This window comes from Linepithema humile, chromosome 6 (genome assembly GCF_040581485.1).
Source record: "Linepithema humile isolate Giens D197 chromosome 6, Lhum_UNIL_v1.0, whole genome shotgun sequence".
NCBI lineage: Eukaryota > Metazoa > Arthropoda > Insecta > Hymenoptera > Formicidae > Linepithema > Linepithema humile.
Genome location: NC_090133.1, coordinates 25971524 through 25992500, shown reverse-complemented (window position 1 = coordinate 25992500; position 20977 = coordinate 25971524). Strand labels below are relative to the sequence as shown.

Here is a 20977-nt window from a genome sequence, read left to right as displayed (position 1 = left end):
CTTTGGTTCTTCGCGTTAGCTCACCCTCTCGTCGCAACTGTTGGGGGAATATCTGCGACGAATCCATGTAATAAGCATCGGGAAAGAGTCTGGAAAGATCCGTGACGAAATCTCATAATTTTGCTCAGAGGCGTAACCCCGTTGCGGCTTACAATGCATTTACAGGGTCGGTGCATTGTTAGCGACGTATCAAAATCGGATCGGACGAACACGTGCGAAATGTCGAAAAAGGACCGCGTTTACGCTCTATTATCCCATTTATGTTCGCGAATTTGTCAGATATCACTCCGATTTAGTAATAGAGAATGATATAGGATGACGTAAATCCATGGAGAGACATTTTGGGATAGATTATTCCTTATCGAAAATGCACAGGTCAGATGGTTTCTGAGCGTAAAGAGGAAAAGAATGAAACTAACAAATAAACGCGATATTACTGAAGAAAATAAAAGAGTAAAGAAACTTTTTTGAGTCCTGTATCAATTAACAAATGTTACTTTTGTTATTTTTTCGTAAATATGTAACCCGAAATATAGCATACTAGAAATATATGTCTCAAATTGATAATGTAACTTTTCAAAGTAATAATTAAATTCGTGTAATGTGTGTGAGTTATAAATGTGTGATATTAAATGTGAAAATGGATGTCTTACTTCTCGAAAAAGAAATAATTAACAACAGTAATAATATAATAATAATAACGATAAAAGTTTTTAGTTTAAAAATTGATTAATAATTTTTTTATAGCTGTTCAGATAAAAACTGAATAACTGAAAATAAGACTCAATACTAAAAAGTTTGTAATAATTTTGAAGTTTAGATTAAAAAGTGCAGAAATAAATTTCTCTTGTCAAAGGAAGTCGATTTTACTTATCCATTTGTTTTATAGAATATACGAATAAAATGTTTATCTTTGTGTGTGATTTTTCACATGTATCGTATCACTCGCTCCAGAAAATCACGGCAAAAGACCCTGAAGCTTAGCGGCGCCGACGCCTGAAACATCGATCCGGAGCGTCAGCTTGCAGTTATGTATATAGAACATATTACAACACGGCTATATTAAACATTCACGTCGCTCTCTACGCGCTTATAATTTTATACGGATTCGGATATCACGTTTATCAAATATTTCACGCGATTTTATATCTTCTTTGCACTTCGAATTTACCATTTTGTCGCTACAATTTTATATTATCGCGTGAAATTGATATAATCGTGTGTAAATCTAATATAAAATTTTTAGTAAACATTTTCAGAATTTTAAAGTATTTTATATTAAAAAATAAGAAATATATACAAGCTCAAATAATATAAATCAAATAAAATATTGTCAAAAGCATAAAGAACCAAATACGCCGGATCTTAGTGCGAAAATCCGGTTAAGATCGCACTAAGATCCGGCGTATTTGGCTCTTTATGCTCCTGACAATTTATTTTATTTTATTTGTATTAATTTTCTCAAGGCTTTAAAAGAATTGGCAAACCGATGTTGCTTGAACCTTACAATTCTAAGAGATTTCAATATTATACAGACAAAAATATTTATGAAATTGCAAGAAAGAGAAGGAGTTTAACCAATATCTTATATTTCTGTTGCAAAATATTATTTTCCATAAAACGTATTGAAACGCGAAGAGGGATTTTGGAGGAAAAAAAAAGACCAGGGGATATGCCACTCGTGCGATGTAATTAGAGCGTTCCAAGGGTGCGGAAACGTCGTGAGACGAAAGGGGGATGCGCCGGGAACAACTAATAACTATGCACCCCCCGTCGAAGTCACTTCGGGGGTAAACACGGGATCCGATTTGACGCGCGATGTTTATACGCACTCGGCGTAAAGGACGATCTTTCTTTCGCTGTGTCAAGTGACACGGCTAATATCTATTTAATTGATTCGGGGGTGAGCACCCTAGAATCTGCTCCGAGAGACCGATCGACCGGGGAACAATATGCTGGCTGTCCCTCGAAAGGACAGAAGAGTCGCGCACGTGTCCGCCGAAATCGCAAATTGACTCTGCCCTCCTTTCTGTCGGTTTGACGCAAAGCCAATTATAGACAGGAAGTATCGGAGATAATCGCCGTAAAATCGCCGACGACATTGCAAAATAATTATTTCTACGAAAACAAAGGCAGACATTGACACAAATCTCTGAGATATATTTTGTTCGCACAAATATAAAAGGGAACGCAAACTATGATTGACTTTTTTAATTTTTTAAACATCAAAAGTCATTCAGAAACTGTGAATAAAACGCAATTTTTGCAGAATTTTTTTAGCACTGTAACGTTATTAAAATGAACTCAAATGTATGGCCAGTTGATCGAAACTCGAAAAATAAAATTGAAATTGATTTTTTTCTATATTCTTTGTGTCATAAAAAATTAGAGATATATTATTGCTGCATAAAATTAAAATATCTCTTTTTAATAAGACAATGCTGGCTTAATGATAGCATCAATTAACCATATTAAAAACAAGAGAAGAATTTTATTCTGGATTGCTGTATTAAAACATTTTTAATGTATACATGTGTGTACATATATTTGTATCACTAGAGCACGCTGTTTCTATTTTACAGGTACAGTCAAAATCTAAAGAACTATTATATCCTCTGCTCGCGCGTTGATTCATGATTTGAAGTTGCACGTACGCTATTCGTACGCTGAGTTTTTGTTTACGCTGCTTCTGTGCAACTTCAAACAACGTAATGCTACACCGCTTAACCAAGATACTCTTTGGCTCGGATAAAATCCTCCCAACTTCAATAATCATCACTGTACAGAGAAAGAATATCAGGGACACCTACCTAATATCTTCGATTACGAAATAAGATATTTCTAGAGTAGAGATATTTTCGTTGTCATATGTTCAATGCATCACTTAACGCGTAATCTCTTAAGTCACTTTTAAGTCTCGCACCTTCGGTAACTTTAAGTATCTGACTATCAATTTATTACAATATTGCAACAGATAAAAACATAATCCAGTAACTATACATATTTCTTTCTAGGCTTCTTTAAGTTTCTCTCTATGTAACCTTATATTTAATTGAAGCACGAATATCACATATCGCCATGTTTATCTACAATAGCGTTTGTACATCTGCAATAATCTCTCTAGAACATTAATCCTATGCGCGTAATTATAATGATTCACAGTCAACAGCGATGATCCTAGTCGGGAATATTGCTGCGCAAAACATAATTCATCTAAATTTTCTATTAAAATTAGGAGCAACTAAATTGTATCGTCGCCATCCGAGTTATCTGCTGATTAAAAATTCCTGATCGTCAATTCCGTTAAGTTTAAACACTTACACAGAATCGTCTTAACGAATACACATATAATATGTATAAATGGAACCTTGCTAAATTATAATTAAAAGTTAATTAAAAAGCGCGGCAAATTAAAATATAAGACCAAAGAGTTAATCTTCATTTCGCTAATATTAATCGGCTATTTCTTTGATTTCCTCTTATAAAATATTCATAGAATTTAAATTTAAACGCTCGCTACATTTTTTTATGTAAGACCACCTAACGTAGTTATATCTGCATTGCTAAAATATATCTTTGTAAGTCAGGAAACAATTTAAAGATTAATTTCTATGATTTGATTCTTGGGGATGAGGGTTCAAGTTCGCCTATTATAATTTTACAATCCTAAACGAGTGGTCCTGATTTGTATACTTTGATCAGCCTTAACACGGAATACCACCAAATGGCCAAAATAAACGACCCTGTTCTATTTAATATTTTCTTAAGATTCTTTTCATGGTAACACGTGAGATAGGTATGCTACTCTTTCTAAAATCTATGAAGTTGTTTTTTTTTTGTCAGCCTTAACAGTCCGCCTGATAACCGCGTCGCGAGAATAGATCAAATATATCGAATAAAATTTAGCATCAGTTTACCAGCCATTTATTTTGTTTCCTCCTCTTTAACATCGAAGCCGACTGTGATGTTAGAGCTATCCGTAAGACTGCTGGCCACAGTTAATATAGGTTCCTTTTGCTGGCTCGGCGAATGCGACGCGGTTGAATCCAGTGTGCTCAATTTCCAATCCTCCAGATCCGCATCAGACATGGTCGAAAATGAGCTCTGCCTCGAATAACTGAAATTCTGCTCGACTTTCGGTGCGACGGGTTTGGGAGTCGTGACGCTCTGCGAGCGCGAGAAATTCTTCCGCTTCTGAGACGTGTGCGGACTGCCGCCCTTTTTGAAGTCCTTCCTCGCCTTTTCCGCGGTGGACTTCCCGGTGGAAGCGTCGGATTTCTGAGGCGTGGGCGGTTTCGCTCTGTCGGAAGCGTTGTTGTCGGTCTCTTTGAATCTGACATCGCCACGCGATACATCCGTACTTTCCACACGAAAACTGGAAGTAAGATCACATCACGACAAATATTAACGCTTCGCTTTATATCAATATTATTTATCGCGTTTATACTGCTTTCTCGCGTACCGTCCGATCTTCTTGTAGCTGCTGCTGAGTTTCGCGGGATTAACGTCGTCCCTCTGCTCGAATATCGATTTAACGTCCTGCTTCTTTTGCTCCTCGCTCTGCTTCAGAGTCAACGTGTGATCCTCGTCGTCGTCGATATTGTCGCACGGAAGATCGTCGCCGCACACGAGCTTCGTCTGCGCGCTACCGGCACCTGACTGTATCACTTGCGGCAATTGCGCCAATTTACGTATCTGACCATCCTCGTTGCTGTAATAATCCGTATATGAAACACTGCCGCGACTCTCGCGGTTCTCATCGAGACGCATACAAAATTCGTTAAAATCGACGTCCAGGCAAGGAGTCGGGGAGTATTTCCGCGCGGTGTTAAACAGTTGAGCACTGCGAACCGAGAGACTTATTTCTAGTATTATTATTATTCTATATTTAACGATAGGAAACTAAATAAGCTAACAGCAAAACAGTTACAAAAATATGACTGGATAAATTTAGCAATCAAATCAATTCATCCTAAAAAAAAAAAAGACACAAAAATTAAGAAGAGAAATAACGATATACAAAGATACACTAGATATATGTGTCTTAACTCACCCATCGTTGCTGATTAAACTTATAGACATACTGCATTCGCCCGTCGACGTTGGCGCCGGTGACGACGGCTCGGAAGACAGGAAGGACTGCGGCTCGCTGCTCCATCCTGTGCCTACGCAACGCACGAAAATCATTTAGCGAAATTAAAATTGTTACCGCGGCCTCTTTTGGCAGACGAATACGCACTGTTCGGACTGGTGGGCGACGGCAGATTCCTGGTGTCACATGCTTCCGCTTCGCCTAGAGGCTTGTACTGTATCGGAGTCGGCATGATGTACCTGTGTGCGACGATAAAACAATCAAACTTAGCCCGCATATCGTTCGGCAATTAATTAACACAACAATATACAAACGTTAGAAGTAATTAATGCAATTAGCGAGAGAAAATAATGGAACACCCTCACTCGTGTGCGAATCAATCGCACAAGATGTTAGTTGATGTCAGTACGAGCTTAATGGTATCGATCTTACTGAAAATGTAGCCGGAAATGATAATCGGTCGGCGCGGGAAGCGGAAGGGGGGGGAGAAAAAACTCAATACTCACGGGCGTGCTTTATGTAATTTCTTACGGTACCTGACAGCTTCCGTGTCGGAAGAGTGGTACTCGCGACTGATCCCGGCGTGGCCGAGGGACGGATTGAGCGACTCGTGCGTCGACCCGGCCGGCGACGACTTGGGCGGCGACGAGGCCGGAGTGCGGTAAAGCGGCGCGGTGGTCATCATATCCAGAAACGAGTCCAGCTGGCGTAGCGACAACGCGTTGTGCAGGGTCTCCAGGGGTCTGATGGGCGGCACCCCGCCAAAGCCTTCAATCGCTGCCGGCAGACACAACAATCACTTCCATTCTATTTACTTCACCTATCAGCTGACAAAAAAGTTAGTCGAATTTTCGTCGTTTTTTTTTCGTCGTTTTTTCGTTACGATTATTTCGCATAAATTTCGACCGTTTATGTGGAAGAGGTGTTAGTGGTTTTAGCGAAACTATTCAGAGGCCTGGAAAAAAAAACCGGAAGTCTGTCCCCGCGCGGAACTGTCCTACGCTGAATGTTAAATGTGAGAATTACTCGTATATATCATCAGATCAGATGTATTCACCGAGTGTTTCATTGATTGAATGGTCGCCAGTACTCACCGGCGACCGCCGATGCGTGCGGCGGCACCATGTCTTTGAGATTCGGCGCGCTCGAGGAGCCACTTATTACGGCAGTGCTGAACAGGCTGTTGGCCGAGCCGGTGAGCTTCTTGCTGACATTGTAGCCCAACAGCTTGAAATAACTCATCTGTCCGGAGATACTGTGACGGTGGCGCCTTGCTGTGCAGGCAGGATCAGGTTGAATGATCCGAGGTCGCGTGTCTAGGGCGGGAGAAGAGGGATGAGGATTCGCACGGGTGTTATGGACGAGGGACTTTTGGATCGCTGACAGATAGTGATGACGATTAGCCTTGTAGGACTTGGTATTATGACAATGAACGTGAATGATGTTACATAAGTAGTGTCTAACTTTATTAAAGCCGGCAGAGAAAGAGAGAAAGATCGGCTACGAAGCTCTAGGTCTCGTCACGGCAGGCTCGTGCTCATGCCCGTGCTTACGTTTTCAGGAAGAGAAAGAAGAGACATTGATGCAAGAAGGAAGATAGAGTACTAACGAGCAAAGCGAATCGGGTGGTGAATATAGGACCGTTTCCCCCCAAATCTTAATCAACGCCGATCGTTGATCAGTTTTCTGTCGAAATCAGAGACAGAAAATTAATCAAGTTTCGGTTAAATTATTTTCATTAATTATTCACATTTACGGGAATAATCTACATTGGGACTGTTGGATAAACGAAACCGACGACGATTCGCATTGAAAGACAAAGCTAATTATGAAATAAACGATGCAAAACTAATTCGTTCCACTAATTATTCTACCATAGAAAATTATATTCGCGCGTGCGTGTGATCATTACCTTGCCTACAACTTTAACTCACCGTATTAATTTTTTTTCAATCCGAATTTGAAGGCATCGATACAATTTCGACGAGTTCGGGTTTATAGAATTGATAGAAGAAAAAAAAGGTAAATTACTTATTATGAAAGTCGGATGAACTAGTCAAGTTTATCTTCGGCGTCAGATATTGAAAATGATGAAGCAGCGCATGAAAAAGTAATTCACATAATTTGTGTCATTAAATGTCATCAATTTTATTCCTTTAGTAGAGAAAATTCTCACTGACGCCGACAAGTGGGACCAAACTACTCTTCCGCGCGCCACCCTGCGCGTCGAGAGGCCTCTTCGCGAGGAAGACGCCTCGCGTTCGCTGTCCTTGAACTCACCGCAGATCTGGACGGGTCTGAGCAAGGTCACTTCGGAGAACGAGCGTTCGTACTTTCTGTCGTGGCACGGTCGCCACCTGTACTCGGTGACAGTCCGCGAGCCGCTAGAGGACGACGAAACGTGCAGCGAGCTAGAGGTGATTGCCGCGGGTGATGGCTGTCTACCGTCGCGCGCAGTGCACGTGGAAGCGAAGCTCTCGTTCGACGAAACCGGCAGCTCCGGCGAGCTGTACGATTGCGATAGCGCCACCGGTTTTCTCGGACACGTGCACATCCGCCGGTCGTCACGGCATTTCCTCGGAGTCGGCTCCGCAGCTGGAGGGGGGAAGGGGAAGGGAACGATGCGGGTGCGACGCGGTGCGAGGCGTGGGAAAGGTGCAAAATCGCGCAGACATATACAGATCCGGGGGGGGGGGGGGGGGGCAGCGTTACCAGACGGGGGTGTGCAGCATTCGGAATGTCGGTGTAGTACGGGAAGGGACAGAAGAAAACAAAAGAGAGAAAGAACCGATTAAAAAACCCATTTGCCGAAGAAACGAAAGAAATGGGACGAATCTTTGATGTTCTTACTTTGCGATTCAAAAAATCAAATAATGTTAAATTCACAAGACAATGCACTTTGCAACATATTTTACTTTTGTAGTTTTTTTCTTTCGTTTTTTTTTTTTTTGAGTATGTATATTACGGAGATTTTAAATCTATAATGATAATATAATTAATAACAATAATATATATTATATAAACAACCTTTCTGAACCGTCAAAGGCTTTCGCGCTATTATAAATACTACGCTGAAATCGATAACTTCGTAATCTTGCGTTAAATAAAAAATGCTATATTAGGAATAGTTTTCGACATTCCGGCGTTTCTATAAAGATTCGTCTCCGAGGAAGAAATAAAAAGTAAATTAAAGGGAAGCGTATACCTTCGATCCTTCTGCGCATACTTTAGCGAGTACGTTCGGATTCACGAGTACGCACACCACACAACAACGTGGCACACGATAGCCATGCAACCAGTAAGCCAACCAAATCACACGATTTTTACATATAGCTTTGTTACACATTAATTAGAATGCCGGAACTCTAACGACATTAGTAATACGTGATGATTTATGTATGAATGAAGACGAACGGGGTGAAGATGTTACATGCTTTGTGCGAGCTGTGTTTATTCGGAAATGAGAAATATTACGTTGGCAAGAAGTTCGATATGCATACGAATTATCGTACGTAAATATCTTGTCGGTGCACACAAGATCAATATAAAATTTGTTTTGTGGCCGGTTTGTTGCAAAACTGATTCTTTGAATTTTATTTATTACCGAAGAACACATTTTAAATATTGAAAAATTGTTTGCGTTTTCTAAGGCGATAAACAAGGAATTAGCAGTGTTAATTTTTATGATCTTACGTTTTATTTAATAATAAATAACACTTTTCTTGAAAATTTTTATGATTGGTGCAATTATGCTCCTCACTATAAATCTGTGAAGATGAGCGACAGTGAAAGATGAAGACACGATGACTACGAACTGATACGAAATCAAATGAGTTCTTTTTTTGGAAAAAAAAAAAAAAAAAAAAACTGATAAATGTCGATGGGATGTCAATCGATAAAGATTAGTCTCTTAAAGTCTCGTCGAAAGAGTTCCAAGATGTGAAATTTGATGACAAATCTTGAATGCGGCTCGCGATATGCGTAAATCTACGTACATATGTGACACATGAGACTCCTCGGAAAGAGTCGGTGATGAAGATGCTACGATTCTCGTGGATCTCGTGGGGAGAGAGAGGATTCGGGAGAGGCAACTGAACGAATCACACCGTGTCGGTGTGACCCGGACAATCGCCGACACTTGATTAGTTGGCTTCCACGCGCACAACTATCGCTGAGCAAAGAGTTATTTCAACTGGGAATCACCGTCTCCTATTCTGGCTTTGGCAAAATACACAACTCTCGGCTATACTACATGAAACAAGATACATTAGACTTTTCCGGATAGATCGCCCCACCGGATACAGATTCACCAGACTTGTGTACTTCGTCCGGTATTCTAAAGGTATTTCTAACCATGAAAAAAAAAGACATTTAAAAAAATGTATATCACAATTTTTTTCCTCGCCCTACAGTACGTGCGACAGTACTTTTTCAGAACTGATTAAAGTAAAGTAAAAAAAAAAAAACAGTGGAAACACGGAATACAAAACTGAAAACACAACGTGAAAAAAATTAATTCGGGAGAAAATCAGTATACTATAAATTAATATACACTAAGGAAAAAGGATTAGATACATTAGAAACTACAGCTACGAGGTAAAGTAGCTACGTGTAAAGTAGGGAGAATCAGCGGTTACTTTAATCAGCACTTTGAAGTACCGATTGTGTGCGTACAAAGCGCATTCCTGGTATAACGATTATGCACATACTAATTGCAACGAAAATAAAAATAAATTATTTGCTTCATGTGGACATCAGCACAGTGCTATACGTTGGGCAAGATACAATATTGTGGTATAACTATGTAAACCAGTCTCTGCTGCGGGTCAACAGAATCGTTTCATTGCAACGTGTGCATAAGAGTTTCGATAAATATTTAAAAAAAAATTGTATTCGAATAAAAAAAAAAAAAAAAAAATAAATAAATAGAATAATCTACTCGGCACAAATAAGAACCTTCTTTAAAGATTGGTAGCCGATAAACATACCTTCTTTGTTGACCGCGTCCAAGCTCTGATACTGCAGCTTGTCCGCAGCTACAAAAAGAGATAGCAGAACACAGAAAAGGGCATTCCACCATCAATTCAATTGTCAATTAGCCCTAAAAGCTCTACGTCACAGCCCGGCGTCCTTAACGTTTTTATATATTAAATTATGTCATTATGTTTACTCTTTTGAAGAGAAAAAAAGTATCTTTGTATTCTAATATCATGAAGCATACCCAAGCCCAGTTCTTTTGCATGCAATATTTTGTAGATATGAAGCAAATTGACGATATTTTAATCTCTACTTGTTTTGTGATGGATGACAAGAAAAGATGAATGTTACATTTAACAGCGTTTCCACTTTAGAATTTAAAATAAATGCACTAGTTCTTTAAAATATTTTATGTTTTGAAAAACTGATGTCTCAATTTCAAACTGTGAAAGTTAATCGTTTATCAAACTATCGATTTGTAAGTTTAAAAATATCGAGTACCAAATAAAAAAAAGCAGCTAAATATCTTTCGTTGATCACTACTTATGTATCGGAAAAAAAGAGTTTGTCGTGAAAATACAGTTTTATGGTATAAAATTGCTAACATTTAGGAAACAGTGTACGGCATTCACGTGTAGTGTATAAATATCGGCAGGTGTATCGGTAGGATCACAGTGTGATATAAAGAAAACCGGCTATAATAATTAATAATTATAATCATGCACAAATTATTAATCATGTTAAGGATACCGTGTACGAGGTTATGTACATATTTTATACACTCATTGCGTATGTACGCATATAAATCAGCTCGTTAACATTGCAATCTCGATCGATATCGCGCGATCATTAGCATCCTTCACACTTACTTCAGCTTATCAGATTTACTCACTGATAAGAATAATTTGCACATTAAGATGCACATACCTTTCTCGGACTTTTCTTGCCGCTGATGATCGTAGCTTCGCGCGCGCGGTTCCACGATGGTTCCACCCGTCTCTCTGCTTCGCCGTTGCCGTTGACTCGCTGCCAATTGACTGCTGAGCCTGGCGGCTTCGTGTCCAGCCACGGTTCTAGCACTAATGCAAGATAAATTTTCATTCTTTTTATACCATTATTTGTGAAGAAATGAAAGATGTTTTCGTATGTCCTGAAGAAAATCGCTAAACACATGTAAATCAAACATTCACAAATAGCAAACCTAATAGGAATCGGCGCTGAGCTCTGTAAAAATCCGCTGTCATATGGTTCGTCCATCATATTCGGATCCAGATCCATCATGTCAATTGCGCGACTGGTCGTCGGACTGTCCAGCATTGAGTCCACGGCGTCGGATTCAACTAATGGTGGAGGTGTGTCCTTAAAAAAAATCGTCAATTTTTTATCTATTGTATCGTACAAAAGCATATTTAAGTGGTTAATAAATAAACCTCATTTTTAAAAGTTACAACATGCAACATAAACTATTATACTCACAGCTTGTGCCGCGGGATTTACAATTTCATCCTCCATAATTCCCAATTCCGCATCTTCCTCTTCTATCCGAGTGCTGCATTGCGAACTGGTATCCTGACCAGAACCACCACTCTCCCCCTTAAAACAGAATCGACGCAAGATCCATTTATTTGCATTATTCTTCAATTTTGCAGTCAATCTACACGCTTACCATGTTATGGCTGCTCTCATTCCGCGAATGTGGCCTGAATCCGGGGCCAGGCGGCAGATTCTTTTGCACGCAGCAGTTGACGCCGGGACTGAAGTGTAACTCGACGTGGAAACGTTCCTCGCTGCTTGGATCCTTGGTCGGGTCCTCGTACAGCATAACGACGATTTGCGACATGTAATTCAACTCGGAGACCATACTGACGTATTCCATCGCGCGTCGCCACTGCTCGTCTTTCACCACCTGTGAATAAATCAGCGAAAAATTCGAAAAATAAAGTACAAAATTATTTTTCAACAGTAAAGTCCGTGTAGAGAGACGTCTTAGCTTGTATAAATTTTATTTGTTAACTACTTGTGTACTTACATCAAGTAAGCCGCCATAACGCAACACAGTAAGCAAGGAATGTACGTGGCTCTCACTTGTGAAATATAATCTCGTACGCACATGGCGCCCAGGGCTCGAAACACCGTGGGAATACCTATTGATCATATCAGTTGTTATTATTGAATCGAAAGAAAATTTCCAATTAGCAAAGCTCTATATTTTTGTACCTAGGATTAAGCCTGTTAACGGTCTCTTCAGATTCCTCGATATTTCGTTGCAGATCAGCTCGTATCTTCTTTAGCAAAGGTGTGCAAATACCTTGCCCGATAGTTAATTTCTCTTGAACCGTTAAACCATATTCCTGCGGATCGATAAATAATTCATATTAAAGAAAAATAAAGCATCGGTAGAAATATTATTATAACGCCGAAAAGAAAAAATATACCTGAGGAATTACTATATCCGCCAAAGATTTAGCATACGTGTACAATTCTTCCGCGTGTTCAAATTGCAACGTATGATTATTGTGCTGCAAGTCATACTTTATGCAATCGTAAATGTCGGGAATTTTCGAGATGTCGAAGCGCTTGTTCTTCGTGCAGAAATCCTTCTCTATCTTCCCCCAGCGGCGTCCCATTAGCTCCCACGTTTCGCCGTGGTAAAGTATCGTGTCCTTCGTCTTCGGATCTTCTTTCTTAATGCGCACGATGTCCAGAAGTTTCTGGATGAGACTGTGAACGTGCTGGCAGCACCGGACCGGATTCTTGACGAAGTCTAAAGCCGCATTGATGCTCAATGCGTTTCCTGGATTGATTTGTTCCCGATCCTCGCGAGTGAACTCCCTGTCCTGTTGTAGCAACTCGTGCAGACGTGTTTTCACCCTGCAGTCACAAATATTGCATTGCGTAAACGAAAAGTTTTGACTCGGTTCTAAACATACACAATGTGATTTCTGTACTCACATGTTCTGATACTTGCTGCTGTCGCAGTCGTTGTCCAGAAGGCCGTTGGTGTTCGCACTTTTCACCATTTGCACCAGAATAGGCGTCAGCTCGCCCTCCAGCGCGAGTAATCCTTTCGCGAAGGCCGCCGCGGTCATCTGAACGCGCCCCTCGTCGCTAGCATAGATCTTCAAATCATGGCGAAATGTGGAATGCAGACGTAACAAACCCAGTCCTTGCGCACCTGCGTATTCACCTACGTTTAAACAAGGGGGCTGATATCAACACAACGGAGAGGTCCCTCGAGAAGCAACAATGAGCATAGAACACAACAATAAAACAATTCAGAGATTAACTCGAAAAAAGAAAAGAAAAAAAAAAAAAAAAGAAAGTAAACTGCTATCGAGATGACCTATGCTCTGGTATGGAGATCATCGTAATGTCATAAAAATATTTTAATTAGTATTAATTGTATTAATCAATGTTGCACATGGTATTGCAACGTATGAGATACCTTCCAGATGTATTTTCATGTCTCTAAATGTTTTAGAGTTACCTTGAAACTCCTAGTTCGGATTTCAATGAAAGATTTTCATGAAAACATATATTGTACAGTGCGTGCATGTTTCGTGTTAAAAATAAAGTAGCATCCAACGTGTCGTGGTGTTGTATAGTGCTATTAAAGAACCAAATTTTACGGACATCTATCGGCGTAGAAAAGCGTGTAGCGAGCAATTAGTGTGATATATACAATGCTAAAACGCATGCTACTCCCGAGCTGCCGATAACTCGTCTCTCGGTAGCTCGAGCGTTCAAATAAGGAAAAAAAGATTCGAAGTGCAAGTGTACACTCTTACTGTTAGCGCCGTCGATTCTATAACATCGCTATTTCTAAGGATAGCAAATACAATCTAAGAACTATGAAATAAGCGTGGATCGTAAATAAAAGGTTACCGTGGCTTGGTAACATCTCTGTTTCTTCCTCTGAAATAACATTTGAGATCAATTATCCTAGATGTGACTCGAGAGTATTTACTACATTTCACTACTTGAACTACTAGTTAAGATATGATTGCCAATGTGGTTGTTAGTGCTGCAGCTACACTATTACTCTCGCATTAAACTCGAATCAATCGCACGTAAGTACCTTTGGAATCTCTCACGGTACAAGATATGGCGAGATATAAACAACAATTTCAATATTTGATCTGCCGATCTCTAAGCCGTCCAAGATATTTTTCGCAACTTGTACAATACAGCATTCTTAAGATACATGTGATAATAATAATGCATACTTAAAGCCTAGAGGCTTTCCGATTACGTAGTCAATATATAATTATATATAACGTATAATATATATAATATATATATTTTCGGATAAATCCAGACCAAGTTCAGCTAACAGAGAGAAATCATTTGTAAAAGTGATCTCCGATACTGCATAGAAACTTAAAAGCGGGCATGGCAAGCATATGAACATAAGATACGAACCACTAAGGTGTCTACCTTGACCACCGGGGTACATGCAGCGGAATATGCGTCCCAGTTCTTCCGCTTGAATACGTCCAGCTGGCGTCAATTCCCCGCCCCACTTCAGTATCAGGACGAGAGATGGTTCCCCAAGTCGATCTGAAAGAAAGAAAATTGAAGAAGTACGCACATTTCTGTATATACTCTTTTTTACATATATATATATGTCTATCTATTTCATTAGATAATTTTATATGAATCTTAAATATTTATATTATATAATACAGATATTTAAAAGTCATGTAAAACAGTAAGAAAATGTGGCATACTAAGATCGCTACCGTCGTCGGAAGAACTTCCTCGCGGTCGCCCCCGCGGTTGATACTTCAACTGCACCTTGCGATTTATTCCAGAAAAATGTCCGTACCTGCGATATACAATTAACAATCTTATTATAAATTTATCATACACAATTTGCTCAATAATATAACACTATTAACAATTAATCTAATTAGCTGCGCTACTGTTGCTCCTTAACATACATTTCCAAAACACTCTTCAGCTGCTCCAGCTTTCCCTGCTTTTCTTCCAACTCGGGTCCCGCTGCGCGATGCTGTATCTCGGCTAATAAACTACGTGCTGTATCGAGAATCTCTTGCAGTTGCTTGGGTCGCTTCAGTTTCACATGGCCGTGCTTGTAGCCGTCGTACTTTGAGAATATCTCGAAAAATCTGTGAAATAATGTGTTTATTTTTAACTTGTGGAATTATCTTCAATAACAATACGCAAGATATTTTACACTCACTTGGGATGACGCACTTCCACCTTCATTTTCTGCTTTGGCGTTCTGTCGCCGTGTCTGATAACCGCCACAACGCAGCGCAGCTCCATCCTAAATATTAAAGTTTGCTTAGTAATGCGCGAGAGACTTTAATATTAATAACATCATATTTTTTATACTTGAACTGTCACTTGTAAACTAACATTTTGCCAAATGTAGTTGGCACAATGGGAGGATCGTCCAACTGAAAGGGAACGCTCCACGGAATGTGTAATGTGGGTGCCAATTCCCTCAGTATCATATTCCCCAAAATCTTGGCACAGTCATCGTAATACTTATTCGAGTTTTTTACAAAACTAAATCCATTCACGTCGCACACGAACGACTGACCGTTCGCTCTACAAATAAAAAAACATGCGTCATATTAACCGCATTTGATTTTCAGCCACTTACGCAAGCCGCGGTACGATCGCCGGCGTCAATACTGTTTACCCGACTGAAGTCAATTCGTCGTGTCGCAGGAGCAGTCAAAGCTGAATTGAATATGTAACGCGATACGCGCTCTAGAGTAACATTGATAATTGTGTCGGCTATTGTGCCGTCGACAAGTATACATGACGCGGTATAATATTATAAGATACCATTCAAAATAAGTTCTACGTGAATAATGCATTTTTAACGCGCAGAATACATTATCGTTTACAATAAAATTACGGAAGAAAAAGTCAATTATCGATTTTTCGTGTTCACCCGCCGGTCGCATTGCAATGACATACCTCAGCAAATCGAAACCGCACACCGTTTGCTTGAAAGCCAAACACACTTTTCTGCTAATAAGTTTCTCGGCATTGTTCAGTATCACCGGATAACGTATCTCCTTGCCCTCTGAGTCTCTCTCGACTTTGCCGTCGAGTGCCGGGCTCTTTCTCGCTTCGGCGTGTGCGTAATCAGGTCCCACGGTGTAAACTTTAACGTCGGTGCCATCGGTGGGCATAAAATCTTCGTAGATATAAGAACCACTCTTGCGGACGCGAGATTCCGGCGAATATACGCTACTACGACTACCTATCTGTAGAACAAAATATTATTGTGAGTATTTACAATCTTCAGTTTATTCCTTAAGATAAAAATCAACAATATTTTAAATTTGCGAAAGTATCTTATATACAAAATAAAACAATATACCTTTCTAAATAATCTCTGACTACCGCCTCCAGCCGAGGTAGGATAATAAATGTAAATGTTGTGATCTTCAGCCGATACTGGTTTCTCCACGAATGGCTTGTTGAAAGTAATACCGTTCACCTCCACGTGATCCTCCGATTCCACCAGTTCGTGCTCTGAGATACATTTTACGTTTTGCATAAAGATTAAATATATGAGGGTATTCATAATTATTTGAGCAATTTTAAATTTCTATATCGCAGAGAATTGAATATCTGCAATGCAACTTACAGCATTTGTAAGAAACAAATTTTTTAACTCACGTTTTGGGTCCAGTGAATCTCTGTCAAGTACGGCATACCGTGGAATTTCGATACCCTCGCTCTCCAGTATGGCGTAAACTCTTCGCCGGTCCTGTGATGATTATCTTGTATATGACGTATGTAATGATTTGCATTTGTAATATTAAACATTTACATACCTGGATGTCATACTGCATCGGAAGATTGTTAATGATAAACGGATTACGTAAGTTCGCGTAATTTATAGCTTTATCAAGAGGGAAGCCTTTACTGTGGAAACTTATCAAGCAATCGACTATAGGCCAATTTTCAACAGACTCCTATAAATACAAATGCATGAGACGTGGAATTCAATTAACTTTTTTTGATATAAATTTGATTTACCTTCAATATCACTTCTTCCGGAAACACAACAATTTTGATATACTCGAATTCCTCGAGCCTCGTTAAAATCTCTTTCATCGGCTTACTCTGCGATTTCTTCGCCATTGCGCATATCCCGACCAGGACTTGCTTTCCTTCTCCTTCCGCATCGCTACCGCTGTAAGCATCATCTTGGGTGCAACCTTCTGGCAATTCAGGCTAGAAATTGAAATAGACGATAAGTAACAATTGCTCAGGAGAAAACGCACATGGTGTATACACGTCATATCACGATACGATGCTTAATATTAACAAATAAGAAATAATCGAAAAAATTGCGTATATAGAACTTGAAATTAAAATCACTAACCGCACATCTTGCCTTTTAAAAAATCATTGACAGTTCCAAGTTGAAGAATGTTATAGTTTGACATGTTTTACAAATGAGTGCGAAGCTCCTAAATTCCGAAATTAACAAGCAGTGACGAACACGTTTAAAATCTTCAAACTAAATGGTGCTCACCCAGTATGCCTTTAGGCAGGATAGAAATCTAGGCTTGTCGTCGGCAGGACAATTTTCATTGCGAGCTCTCGTAAGATTACTCATTATGTACTCATTACTCTTTAGTGTGATCTTTCGATAAGTAAGTTACACGTTGATCGCGTATGTTTTATTGCCTACATAGAAAGGTAATACATATCAAGCAACAAAGCGTGAAACATGTAAATTTGACAGTGAAGAATCACGTATTTTTTATATTTGTGTTTCACTGTAAAACTTTCGTTTACCTACACACGTTTCTGTTTCTACTTATTTTTGTATTCTTATTTCACTATTGCTATTTCACTGCGATTCAGACTAATATGCGATACTAGTCATGCAGCAAAGCAAATTGAAGTATGACCATTTGTTAATCGCTGTTATAAAACATAAGAAACCGTTTCATAATAAAATATCTGTGGACAGCTAGCTGAAGAAACTAAACTTATAATAAACCTACCTTCACTTCTTATTATTATTCACAATTTATATAATAAATAAATACAAAAAATATTTTATTTGTGAAAATTTTTAAATGACTGAATATCTAATAAGTTACCACAGAAAATTATAATAAATACCGTTTTCAATTAATATTACAAATGTAGTTTTGTTTCTATTCAATTATAACTGATTATTATTTCTGTAATTAATAAAATGTAAGTAAAAACATGTATAACTCCTGATGTAATTATTTCAATGTTAATTTTAAATACATTTTTATCGAAATATAGTACATAAAAAAATGTTTAAATTTAAAAAATATATACTTTTACCTCAACAATGGAAATAATTGTAATTTCAAGAACGTTAATTGATAAACTACTGGTATTTTACTTCTTATTATCTGCAACTTCAGTTGGTATCTAATCACAAAAATAATCAAACCGAGATTATAGTAATGCATAATGATAAGAAGATAAAATAACAATGATCAATCCTGCTTCCAAATAACACTTAGCGTTATAACGTGACTTACAAAATACCATTCATATTTAACAGCATGTTCAGAAACTTTTAAAGTAATATAAAAATATAATATATAGTGTTATCTTCCAACAGAACAGTTTGTAACAATTGTCTAATAATTTACAGTTTCTAGATTTCAGAATTATTTATTTGAAACAATATGCAATGTCTATCCAAGTTATATTCATGCATTGTTAAAATAACACACAACAAATGCTTTCGGTATAACACAATAGAGCTGCAATTAGCACAATTTGTGGCAAATATCAAATATATCTCAGTTCTATTCTTATGAAAATAAAATAACTAAATCTCTGCACTCTGCATGCATGTTAGAAAATTTAATATTAAATAATTTATATATTAACTTATATATGATATGCGTACCATTCGTGCTCGAATAATTTGTCTTATAATGAGATAAATCCCTGCCTGTCCAAACATCATGAAAAAAGAAACAAAAATTTATCCTATTTCTCTAATAACTACATTCACACAATCTACTAAATAGAAATATTTATTAATGTGGATATATATCTTGCAAATAGTGCTTGTACTGATTGGTTTGTGCCTTCAGAAACAGATATTACATAATGGTATATGTTCTTGGCTATTTAGGTACTGACAACTGATGTGTTCAGTAAGAATATTTGAGAACATTAGCAACTGTTTATATATTACATCTATATTTATGAAGAACAACCAAGTAAATATACAATATACTGCAAATAAACATCAATAGGTTATTTGTATTTTTAAGTGTGCAAAACATCTATGCATCCTGAACATATTCCTAATGTATATATGCATTACTAACCTCTAACTGTAACTACTTTTTACTTAGTGTTTACTGTATATGTATGCATATTTGTGACTTTTATAACTTAAACGCAAGATAAAAAACAAAAATAAATTAATATCGTTATTCTATTATTCTCTAATCAATTTTTTTCTTGAATGATCATTGATTATTGTTACAGAAGCATGTTTACTACTTGTGTATTCCTGCGATATCTCATCAGATACAAAACCAATTTTATGTAATTACAAATGAAGTGTAAGATAAAAACATTTATTTAAACCATTTAAAAAAAGGGAACATTTAATTAAAATTTATGAAATGTTATATATGTGTGCTTTGATTAGAACTGAAGATAAATTTTGAACTGTGCTTTGTGTGCTGTGGTTTCTTAGATATGCATGAATTCTGCTTGTGACTAGATTTCCATAATAATAAAATAATAAATTCAAACTTACTCTTTTCGAACGATAGATTGAAGGAATAATAGACGATTGCACCGTATTTATATCTCCTATGTAGAACATTGGTCTGCTTGCATTTTTGAGACCCTGTAAGAAATATCTTATATAAAACACCTGACAAATGCAAGATTTATTTCGAAGCAGCTGAATATATTTACCTGATAACCGTGTTCCAACTCAGTGTAAGACATGTCAGATCTGGTTTCATTGATAAAACAAACAGCTATTTCCTAAGCTTGAATTAGACAATGTCCCATGCACTGAAATGATCATGTTACTTCGCTTTAATGGCATTAATTAGACAATCAATTACAGCAATGCAGTAGGCAATGCACCCATTTCAAAGGTTACAAAAAAAACTTAGAAGCTTTGTCTTTCGTTCTTTTAACACTTTTACTAGCTCCGTTTCCTACGAGCGTTTGTTCAGCAATGATATATCGTATCAAATGTGTGTACTGCTAACAAAATCAGCTCTCCTAACTATGTGTTAATGTTTGCGTACACCTAGATTATCTGAAAGACAAACGTTCTAAACAAAACTACGTGAATGTTTGTAGAATTATAAGCGCGTTATAACATGTGATTCATCGCAAACAATAAACACACACGTTTAAACGATGAGCACATGTTTTCATTCCTCGCTTGCTTAACCGACATTGAAGTTAGAAACGCAGTGCGCGAAATAGTCGTGAGTTTGTTGGCGATTTGCAGCAATATGAAAGGCAATGGAATGATACTTACAGATCGCGAAGAAAATGCGATTCGCGATCACGGTGATTACGCACAAATCGCAGTATGACACAAAACCCGGTGATTCGATACCACGATTTTGTAACAGTTTGAATTTACGTCTGCTGGCGTCGATCAGTTCGCAGAAAGAACGGCGTTCCCGGAACGTAGAATTTTCTTACGCATGCGCCATTTCGCCACTTCCGGAAACATGTGTGATCCAAAGGAAGAAAATGGTTTCGGCGCGGAAAAATACAAATGCAACATTTTAGCTGCATCTTTAGCAGATTTACAAAATTCTTTTCTTCTTCCTTGAAAATACTCGGTGTGCAACACAATTGCTATATATTTATTCCATTTTGGGTTTCACAAGGTAAGTATAGATGGATAGCTGG

General features: G+C 38.1%; 1 protein-coding gene across 28 annotated transcripts; it reads right to left on the bottom strand.

The window, feature by feature from the left end:
* Positions 1-2471: 2471 nt before the first annotated feature.
* l(1)G0196 (inositol hexakisphosphate and diphosphoinositol-pentakisphosphate kinase) lies at positions 2472-20755 on the bottom strand. 28 transcript variants are annotated; one of them, XM_067356591.1, is made up of 31 exons: positions 20595-20755; positions 20012-20113; positions 19848-19940; positions 18978-19022; positions 17102-17299; positions 16897-17037; positions 16739-16829; positions 16437-16591; positions 16028-16320; positions 15455-15649; positions 15276-15362; positions 15013-15201; positions 14800-14897; positions 14492-14629; positions 13955-13984; positions 13022-13256; positions 12505-12940; positions 12287-12420; positions 12099-12213; positions 11736-11975; positions 11546-11662; positions 11271-11428; positions 10997-11148; positions 10081-10128; positions 7373-7687; positions 6187-6408; positions 5599-5869; positions 5240-5331; positions 5054-5165; positions 4463-4843; positions 2472-4375 (listed from the first exon to the last, which is right to left on the bottom strand). In XM_067356591.1, the coding sequence occupies exons 2-31, from the start codon at positions 20042-20044 to the stop codon at positions 3925-3927; spliced, it is 5265 nt and encodes a 1754-aa protein (XP_067212692.1). In that variant the 5' UTR covers positions 20045-20113; positions 20595-20755; the 3' UTR covers positions 2472-3924. The 28 variants fall into 28 exon arrangements, with proteins under 28 accessions (XP_067212692.1, XP_067212712.1, XP_067212696.1 ...); XM_067356611.1 differs by having other exon boundaries at positions 4463-4711; XM_067356595.1 differs by having other exon boundaries at positions 5629-5869.
* Between the last annotated feature and the right edge of the window lie 222 nt (positions 20756-20977).